This window comes from Otolemur garnettii, unplaced genomic scaffold (genome assembly GCF_000181295.1).
Source record: "Otolemur garnettii isolate 467f Iridium unplaced genomic scaffold, OtoGar3 scaffold00155, whole genome shotgun sequence".
Classification (NCBI taxonomy): Eukaryota; Metazoa; Chordata; class Mammalia; order Primates; family Galagidae; genus Otolemur; species Otolemur garnettii.
In genome coordinates, this window is record NW_003852550.1 from 3462389 (window position 1) to 3472669 (window position 10281).

Below are 10281 nucleotides of genomic sequence, written 5' to 3' on the forward strand. Positions count from 1 at the left end.
TGCATTTGTATCAAATTGTAGAATATGCAAATTAATCTATAGCAACAAAAAGTAGATCACTGATTAATCTGGGCCAGCAGGAGGGAGGCACAAAAGATCACAAGAAAACTTTTGAGGGTGATGGACAAGTTCATTATCTCGATTGTGGTAATTATTTGATGGGTATATATATATGCATGCCCAAACCCATCAAATCATACACTTATATGTGTGCACCTTTTTGTACATCAATTGTGCCTGCTAAAAAGTTTTTAAAAATACACATTTTTTTAAAAATTGACATTTAGAAGGCCAGGCACAGTGGCTCACACCTTTAATCCTAGTACTCTGGGAGGCCAAGGCAGGTGGATTACTTGAACTCAGGAGTTCAAGACCAGGGTAAGCAAGAGCGAGATACCGTCTGCACTAAAAATAGAAAAAATAGCCAGCCATGGTGGCATATGCCTATAGTCTCAGCTACTTGGGAGGCTGAGGCAGGAGGATCATTTGAGTCCAAGAGTTTGAGGTAACTGTGAGCTATGATGCTACAGCACTTTGCCGAGGGTGATAAAGTGAGAGACTCTGTCTCAAAAAAAAAAAAAAATGACACTCAAAAATTCCTGCCTTCGTGGAACTTATAGCTTACCTGGGAAAGACTGACAATAAGCTAGTAAGTACGCAAACATGATAATTTTAGACAGTGCTTCCTACTGTGAAGTAAATATACAGGGCGATGAGATAGAGAAGAAGGTGGGGGTAGAAGAAAAGAGCAACTATAGATAGGATGGCCAAGGAAGGCCTTTGAGAAAGTGGCATTTGCGCTGAAACCTGGATGATGAGACAGAAAGAGCCATAAGATGTGGAAGAACATTCCAGGCAGAGGAAACAGCACATGTAAAATCTTTAAGGAAGTTAAGATCGTGAAGTATTTAAGATATAGTAAAAAGACACGAGTAACTTGAATTTAGTTAGCTAGGGGGAAAGGGTATCAGGAGATGGGGTTTAGAGGAGTTGGCAAGGATCAGATCACATGGGGCCATATAGACCATGGTAAGGAGTTGGGCCTGTATTCTAATTGAATGGGTAATCCAATGGAGGCCCTTAAATGGACAAGGTACGTGATCTGTGATCTGCTTTATGCCTTAATATTGCTCCGGCTGTTGTGTAAAGAACTGCCTGCAGGGGCGCTGGCAAAGGCAAGAAGAGCGATGCATAATGCAAGGGTACATGTCAAATCTATTAAGCATAGAGTATAAATGTCTTAACATAATAATTAAGTAAATGAAGTGAAGGCTACATTAACTAGTTTGATGTAAGCATTCCAAATTGTATTTAAAATCAGCACATTGTACCCCATAAACCCATTAATGTATATATGATCTATGTGTTTATGACTTAATAAAAAAATAAAAATGAAGACCAAATAGGAAGTGTTATGGTAAGTCTAGATAAGAAATGACAGGGATATAGACTACGGGGATGAAAGGAGAGAGAGATGGTGAGAATTGGTCATTTGCAGAATTCTGTTTGGAGGTAAAATGGAAAGGATTTGGTTCCTAGATTGGATGTGACAGGGTGAGAAAAAGAGCAGAATCGATATGGCTCCCTTTATAGCATAGGAGACTTGGATGGTTGGTGTTAGCACCATTTACAAAAATGGATGCTGTCAGGAAGGGAGGGTAAGTCTCTGATTGGACATGACAATAAATCTCATCTAGAAGGGGAGAAAGTACAGGAGACTAAAACTGTCATTTGTAGAAAAGTATTAGTCCCTCAAATTAGGTGGGGAAGGAGGATGTTTGGTATTTGTAAGTTTCACCAGAACCTTGTTTTAGTTTGTGCTTATATAACTTTATGAAATGCTCTGGTTAATCTCACTTGATCATGGTCACAAAGATATATCTAGCCTTGCCATTGGATTTGTCTGCCACTGGTGTCCTGTGAAATTGTTTATGGCCAAAAAGAGAATAAGCATGGCCTACCAGTGAACACCGGGCCAACTTCTTTTTTTTTTTTTTGAGACAGAGCCTCAAGCTGTCCCCCTGGGCAGAGTGCCGTGGCATTACAGCTCACAGCAACCTCCAACTCCTGGGCTCAAGCGAGTCTCCTGCCTCTGCCTCCCAAGTAGCTGGGACCACAGGCGCCCGCCACAACGCCCAGCTATTTTTTTTGGTTGCAGCCGTCATTGTTGTTTTGGCGGGTCCGGGCTGGGGATTCGAACCCACCACCTTAGGTGTACGTGGCTGGCGCCTTAGCCGGTTGAGCTATAGGCGCCGAGCCCGGGCCAACTTCTAACAAGAGTAAAGCCTAGATGTAAATGTCAGGCCAGTTCTCAGATGTCAAGGGTTGCTTTTCCTTTCTCACATGGAAGAGCAAATTTGGGGGAAAGAAACTCAAAAACTCTGATTTGGACATGTTAACTCTGAAACAGGTTTAGATATCCAAATAGAGATACTAAGTAAACAGACGTACAAGTCTGGAGCTCAGAGTAGGGGTTTCAAGGAATAAAAATATTACTTTGGGAGTCATCACTGTAAGGATTTTATTTATATGTGAGGATGGTATTTAGCATGGTGGGACTAATCAATATCACCAAGGGAGAGAGTAAGAAGGAAAAGAAAGGAGGTCTCAGGATGGAGCTCTGGACAGTTCAACATTGAGAAGTTGAGGAGATAAGGAAGAACCAGCAAGAAAGACTGAAAAGTGAAGAGACTGATAAAGAAGAAGGCAATCATCTGGCTCGGCACAGCTATTACAGCACCGGCCACATACACTGAGGCTGGTGGATTCGAATCCAGCCCCGGCCAGCTAAACAACAATGACAACTGCAACAAAAAAATAGCTGGGCATTGTGGTGGGTGCCTGTAATCCCAGCTACTTGGGAGGCTGAGGCAAGAGAATCGCTTAAGCCCAAGAGTTTGAGGTTGCTGTGAGCTGTGACACCATGGCACTCTACCCAGGGAGACATAGTGAGACTGGGTCTCAAAAAAAAAAAAAAAAAAGGAGGCAATCAGAAGACTGAGAGAAATCAAGAGAAAAGTTTCAAGGTAGGAGTTGTCAACTGCACTAAAGGCTTAGCAGTAGTCACAAAGCATGAAGGGTAAAAATTGAGTGTTAGATTTGGCAGCATGCATAGGTAACCATGACAAAGAGGTTTTATTAAGGTGAATATTTTATGGCAAAGGATTGAGGATTGGAAGGTAAGAAAGCAGATACAGGGAGGCACCTGTGGTTCAGTGAGTATGGCACCAGCCCCATATACCGAGGGTGGCGGGTTCAAACCCAGCCCCAGCCAAACTGCAACAAAAAATAGCCAGGCATTGTGGCGGGCGCCTGTAGCCCCAGCTACTTGGGAGGCTGAGGCAGAAGAATCGCCTAAGCCCAGGAGTTGGAGGTTGCTGGAGCGACTCCACTACACTCTACCGAGAGCGAAAAAGTGAGACTCTGTCTCTACAAAAAAAAAAAAAAAAAAAAAGCAGATCCAGAGTCTAGACCCTTTGTTTGAGGAGTTTTACTCAGAAAGGAAGAAGAGGGGCTTTGTGTGGTGGCTTGTGCCTGTAATCCCAACACTTTGAAAGGTTGAGGCAGGTGGACCATTTGAGGCCAAGAGTTCGAGACCAGCCTGGACAGCATAGTCAGATCCCACCTCCATGGGGGTGGGGAATAGCTGGGCATGTGCCTGTAGACCCAGCTTCGTGGGAGGCTGAAACAGGTAGATTGCTTGAGCCCAGGAGTTCAAGGCTGCAGTAAGGTAAGTTGATGCCACTGCACTCTAGCTTAGGGGACAGATGGAGATCATATCAAAAAAAAGAAGTAAGGCTGAGGGCAGGGGCAGAGAACAGGAATGAGACAATATCTAGAGGGGGAAAGGGGCACTAAAGTTCTTTCTTTTTTTTTCCTCTTTTATTTTTTTCTCTCTTGAAGAGGGTTATTTTTAAGGTAGGGAAGTCTGGTGTATTGTACACACTAACAGGAATGAGGCAAATGGAGCCAAAAGGAGAACAGGGGGTAGCGGTGGAAGAATTGGAAGCCAAGATGAGAGGGAAGTACAGAATAGCAGCTACCATTACCGACCCCTTCCCCTGGGCCAGGCTCTAGGGTAACGCCTCAATCTTCACAGCAACCAGGGGAGGCAGGCACTATTTGTTACATCCATTTTACAGATGAGGAAATGTGAGGCTTGGAGAGGTTAGGTAACTTTCTTGAAGTCACTCAGCTAATGAAAGACAGACCATAGATTTGGACCCAGGCAGTCTGGTACTAGAGCCTACACCCTGTGCCTACACTCTTCTACCTTACTGGGAGATGGAGAAAGACAAAAGGCGGGGGGGTGTTGTGTCTTGAACTGAGTCGCCCCTTGGATTTGCTAAGGCAAAGGTCCACACTTCTAAGAGATGGTGCCAGTTACTCAGGACACTGGCTGGAGACTAACTCAGCTGATCGCAGAGCATCCTTTTATCATTTGGCTATGGCCTTGGTTTGTTACAGACTTATAGACAGATGGCAGGAAAACTATGACAATTCCACCCTTATAGGCCTCAAGGGACCCACCCTAGTATTTATCCCTTCACTCTCCTCAGCCAGTCCTTTCTGGGTCCTGTTTGCTAAGGTAGCATTCCAGTAGACAGAGGGCTAACTGGGGAGCTGGCTATGGGCTTCTACCTGCCCCAATTATTCCCATCTTCACCCTCCTATCTCATCCCCCAGCCTAGGGGCGTCACATGGTAATGCAGGTGTCTTCCCACATGGCTGAAGGTCACAGTGGGAAGACCTTCCAAACTTCCCTAGACACAGTGGGAATAAAGGGGGAAAAAAAGTTCTATCTTTGAGGAGCTTTCCGCAATGCTGTGACTACCACAGCCAGGCTTCCTCATCACAAATTTGAATGTCTTAAGATTTGTCCCCTTTCATACCTCTCTCTCTCACACCCAATGTCCTAAAGCCACCATTAAAGATGCATTTCTTGTATCATTGCTGGGATGAATAACAGATTATATTTAAATGAATAAGATTATTAGATTTTAGGGCAGCACCTGTGGCTCAAAGAGTAGGGTGCTGGTCCCATATACCAGAGGTGGCAGGTTCAAACCCAGCCCCAGACCAAAAAAAAAAGATTATTAGATTTTAGAAGGCAAAAGGGAATAATTTGGGAGTACTGGGGCTAAGATCCAGTATCCCCAAATTGGGGGGGAAGCTTGAGACAGGAAGGGGAAAAATGAGATAAATGCCAGTCCCATAGCTTGGCCAGAGACTAGTCCTAGAGAAGTGGCCCTAGGTCAGGTATGTGAAGTTCAGTAAATTCGTACCGCAATCCAATCATCGTTGCCATCAGAGTCCTCCCCTGTGATACAAGAACATCTGGCAATAGGAGAAGAATGCAAACGGAGAGGTTGAGGGAAGTTTAGCACAGCCTCTCCATTGCCTCCCCAACGTATGGAAACATTTCAGTGTCCCACTGAAGTGATCCCTCCTTCCAGATCCCACTGAACCCCGCAACTAGAATCTCCTTCCTTGGGTTTCATTTATGCTGTCTTAAGTGACCTGTTTTAAAATGTGAATACCCATGGAGGGGGCGTCGTCTGAAGCAGTGATTAAGTTCTGCCACTTCTATGTAAAGTAATTTAGCTGTCTGCCTTTTTCTCTGACTTAAAAGGGCACTGTGGGCCAAGGTGAATGCACTGAGCACTGCTGAACTGCACACTTACAAAAACCTGCAAAGATGGTAAATGTGACATTATGTATATTTTTTCATGCTTATCAAAAAATGTATCTGAGGTACCCCCTGTCCGCTCTGGCTACACTCTTTTCAGAGGAACAGGCACAGACCACAGCTTTGACTATGACTCTGCCATCCTTCAAAACACAGTCCACAGGCGACTGAGGGAAGTCCCATGCTCTGAGACCAGCACAGAAAGAGGGGTTGCCTTCATCACCTTGTGTTAAGTGACAGAAGGGCTGAAAAGTGACTTCCCATCCAGCTTCTCCCAAAGCCATTTTTGGTGACTTCACTGAGGCTGGCTATTGACCAATCTAGTGGGTTCGCCTTTGTGGCCCTCAATCATGCTCCCTTACCTTCACAGAGCATTCCCGACTGTTCTTCCTCCTACCTGGCTCGCAAAGCCCACAGCTCCCAGTTCTTGCTCTTCCCTTGGGCCCTGTATGAATCTCTGAGGACCTGTGTTTTCAAAAGTCTAGACTGCCGTCCTGGTGGGAACCAGTAAATAAAGTATTCCAGTTTTACTTTTTAAAAGGGCACCGTGGGCCTGCAGATAAAGAGGAGTAGAGGAGAATGGTGGGGAAGTTATGAACAGTTTCCTAGGCAGACAAGACTCTGAGAATGGGGGTGATAGGTTCAGAAATATTGGAGCTAGTGGCAAAGTATCAGCAATCCTCTTCTTGGAGCAGTAAGAGTAGAATCTACTAATAGAGAATTTTCTTTTTCTCCTGCTTTTGCCATGCAGCTGCCAAGGGCACCCCCCCCCCCGCAAGGAAGGAAAAGGAAAATACAAAGTTAACACCTAACGCTTCTATGCTAGTCTTAGCCCTTCCTATGGATTATCTCACTCATCCTCAAATCCCCCCAGCTGTGGAGACTGAGGTCCAGAGAGGTTAAGCAGCTCACCGTGAGAAACAAAGCTTGTTAATTGGCAAAGCCGGGGCTGGCCCCCAGTTCTGATTTCTGGTCCTGGGCTCACTCCACGAAATCATGGTGCATTTTCTCTAGCCGCCAGGCAAGATTGTTTGGAAAGCAGCCCAGGCCCTTTTCTCTTTGTTGATACAAGTTATGTGCAGATCTTGGGTTTATAAAAGCAACAGCAATTTGAAAAGGAGAAGATGGTAACTACCAACAAATGAAAACCCCCCATTTAAATCCCTCTAGAAAAGGAAAATTGACAACCACAGAAATACGTCTGTAATGGAAGAAAAGCCTCCGTTTATTTTCATACCGTCGATGAGCACTTCCAGACATTGGAACTCAAAACATCTCCTAGTCCCTCTTTGTTGGAAGCCTCAAGTTACAAGTAAGGAAGCATGGGTCTTATGCTTCATTATTATTATGGAGCAAAGCTCTGAACCTGAATTGAAACAGGATCTGCTTGTGCAATGGGGAAAAATAGACTGCGGGGTGGGCTGAAAAAAAGATCACTGTAAGTTACCAAAACAGTTCACGTCTTTGCAATCATATTAAGGACAAGGCTAACATTTTTCCCAATTTGTACAGTCAGCTCGTACCCTTTGCGGATACATTATCAGAACTGATAGTTGGCCAAGAATCTAGTTTTACTTTCTTCTATCTTTTCCTGACTACAATAGGATCACTGTAATGTTGACACCCCCACGGGTTGGTAGAAAGTTGAGTCTCCAGACTTCTCGGAAACTTCTTTATCTGGGACACAGTTGCAACCCTGAAAGCGTTTGAAAAAAAAAAAAAAGCAACTGAAGAGTAAAGCCAGTGGCTCTCTCTAGGCCAGGGCTCTTTTCTCCCGGGGAAAGTTCTATAGCCACTCTCACTACATGTTCTTCGTGGGTACCTTAAGTCATCCTAAAATAAAAAGCAGGAATATTTTGCCGCGGGATTTGTTTCCCACCTCTGGCACGTGAATACTTATTATGGTTATTATCCCAATTGTTCCCAGCTTTCTTTATTTTATTTTTGGCAATATATTCTTTTAAATATCTATTAAAAATGGCACACGTGTGTTAACGAAGTTTCAACACTTAAAGCCGTGATTATGCTTCATTATCAAAATAACCTTGTGTTCCCCCATTATGCCACATAAATTAGTGATGTTGGGTTTAAAACATGGGGCTGGGGACTGCCTCCTCCTCCCCCACACATCCCCAGCATCCCTGTATATTGTGCCCTCCCTCCACACACCCCTCAGGCCTTCCAGCCTGGCCAAGATGGCTCTCATGGTATCCCCTCTCTTGCTGACATTATCTTGGACTACTGCCCAATCCCTGGTCCCCACCGTCAAGGAGAGGGGCAACCTCGGGCCTGGAACTAGCACTGGAGAGGGGCCAGTGAGGCAAGGCCAGTATAGCTTCAAGGAGTGAATCTTGGGAATGAAAGTAAGTTCATTTGACTTATTAATAGCGCCAGTAAAATGCCAGATAGGCTGGAAGGTCAAAAACAAATGCCTTGAATGAGGTTTATATCTTATCAATGCATTAAAGTGACTGGAAGATCTTTGTCCTGCTATTACTGAGAAACCAGCTGTATTTAAGCGAATTTGCTTAGTTCTAAGAGGTAATTTTATGTGTGTTTGGTGAGACCCAAACAGCCATTATCGGGTATAAGCATTTCATCCCTAAGCAGGCAAGTTTTCAAGGACCTTCTTGAGACAAGGAAAAGAAATCAATAAGCCCACACTTCTAACTTTACCCATTATTGTTAAGATTGCTCAGTTCAAGCATCTTCCTTCTGACTTAGGATTTACACAGTGTCTTTTAACAAGCCACTTTTTGAGAAAGCCATCAAGGTGGCTTCTAAAAATGAGCTTTGATGACAACTAAAAGTGATTGGCTTGAGAGGTTTCTGTAATGTGTAGCCTGAAGAACTACAAAAGAGAAATGGGAAATCCTTTTTTAGCACTGTAATGTTTGAAAGTGCTTCAGAAGTTTTTTTTAAAAGAAGGGGGAGTTACAAAGCATGTGTAATTTTTGAAACACTTCACCAAACCACCCACTTTGCCGCATAAACATTTCCTTCGCCCACAATCACACCTCTTGAATTGGAACTGGATTGATAGATATAGCTATCACAATCACCCAACCATCATTCCCACAAGTGAAAAATAATTCCTTCTGTGTATGTTACTGGGTCTCAAGGCTGGGGTTTTGAGAGAAGAGTCTTGAGGTTATTGTTTAAACAACCTTTATTACCTGCCTCTGACATCCCCCCAGGGTTACAGAGCAGGGGGACATCTGAGCCTCATGCTCCATGGATGAAGCCGACACTGTGATAACAACTGAATCAGTTTAGAAGAGGCATTTGGAAGTATTGAGGTGATACACCCAGTAATGGTTACCCACAGTAGAAGATGGCAAAGCTACTAAAAATCAGGCAAGTTACCTTTGGGATGACAACTGAGGAGCAAGAAAACCATACGGTTGGGTTCATAGAGCTTCCCCCTCCCTCTTGAGCCCCCCTCCCCTCAGTCCCCATTAAATCCATTCTATCCCACAGACTGGTCCTAATGTCCTGAAAGCTCCCGGCTGAAAGGGAGAGGGAGGGAAAAGATGTCTGAGGTCTCTTCATTTTCTTTGTCTCTGTCCCTAAGGCAACAGGAAGCTGGAGCTGCTGCAGCCGGCCTGGCAGTGATGGCAAGCCCGTTGGCTCTGCAGAGCGAGCGGTCCCTGGCAGCCCCTGGAACAGCTGCCAGTTAGACGGCCCAGCGGTCTGATAGACTTCATTGCTTCAGTTCAATGCCAAGTGTTGGACGTGCTGGCCTCAGTTCCCAGAGGCCTGGAGCATAGTGTGAGGGCTGTCTGAAGACAAGAGAGCAGAGGCAGTTTAGTGCAGTTGGATGTGCCGGGTGGGGGTGGAAGCGTGGGGGGTGAGGTGGGAAAAACTGGCCAGGAGTGGGTTAGGGTGGTGCGTCTCCTTCCGGGGCCTTCCAGACAAGGTCTCCTGGCCTCTCCTCATTGCCTGGGCCTTAGGTGAGGCGAACCCGGGAAGGGAGCCGCGCCCAGGGAGAAGCGAGATGGGGAGGATGCGAGAGCAGGCAGGGGCTGTGGTTCTAGACCCGCTCGGCGCCCTGGGCGAGGGCAGGCAGCCCCCCGGGGGCGAGTTGGCGGCGGCCCTGGGCCGGGGAGCCGGCGGCTGTCTCGGCATCTGCCTCGGCGTCGGGAGTCGGAGCGCCTCCGGGGACCCATTCGTGCTCAGCGCAGGCCTGGGGCGGTTCATCCTTGGCCTCGACGAGCTTGCGGGAGCGGGTGTAGGCCAGGATGAGGCCTCCGGCCAGGCAGGCGTAGAAGATCATGATCAGCAGGATGTAGAGATAGGCGTCGTTGCCCTTGGCGCTGGTCACCTCGCGGCCCACGAAGGGGTCCGGCACGACCCCCATGCCCATGCTCGGGCCGGGGCCGGCGCCCAGGCCGCTGGCGTTGCCCCGATGGTGCAGCTCGAGCAGCAGGCGGCTCAGCAGGGTTCGCAGCCGCTGACTCTCGCTGCAGTTCATGGCTGTCGGGGACTGACACGGTGGCTCCAGGACGCTGCTGACCTTTCCCCCCGGGGCTAGGGAAAGTGAGTGGGCAAGCCGGCCGGCAGGCGGGCAGAGCGCGGCGACCGCGACGGCG

The 10281-nt window shown here is 46.6% G+C and overlaps 1 protein-coding gene across 1 annotated transcript; it reads right to left on the reverse strand.

The window, feature by feature from the left end:
* Positions 1-8840: 8840 nt before the first annotated feature.
* On the reverse strand, positions 8841-10269 carry KCNE5 (potassium voltage-gated channel subfamily E regulatory subunit 5). Its single transcript, XM_003799738.3, has one exon. It carries the CDS (start codon positions 10161-10163, stop codon positions 9723-9725), a length of 441 nt encoding a protein of 146 aa, XP_003799786.1. The 5' UTR covers positions 10164-10269; the 3' UTR covers positions 8841-9722.
* Positions 10270-10281: the final 12 nt, after the last annotated feature.

Coding starts and splice junctions, on each gene's coding strand:
- KCNE5 (XM_003799738.3), bottom strand. CDS start 10,163: ATGAACTGCAGCGAGAGTCAGCGGCTGCGAACCCTGCTGAGCCGCCTG.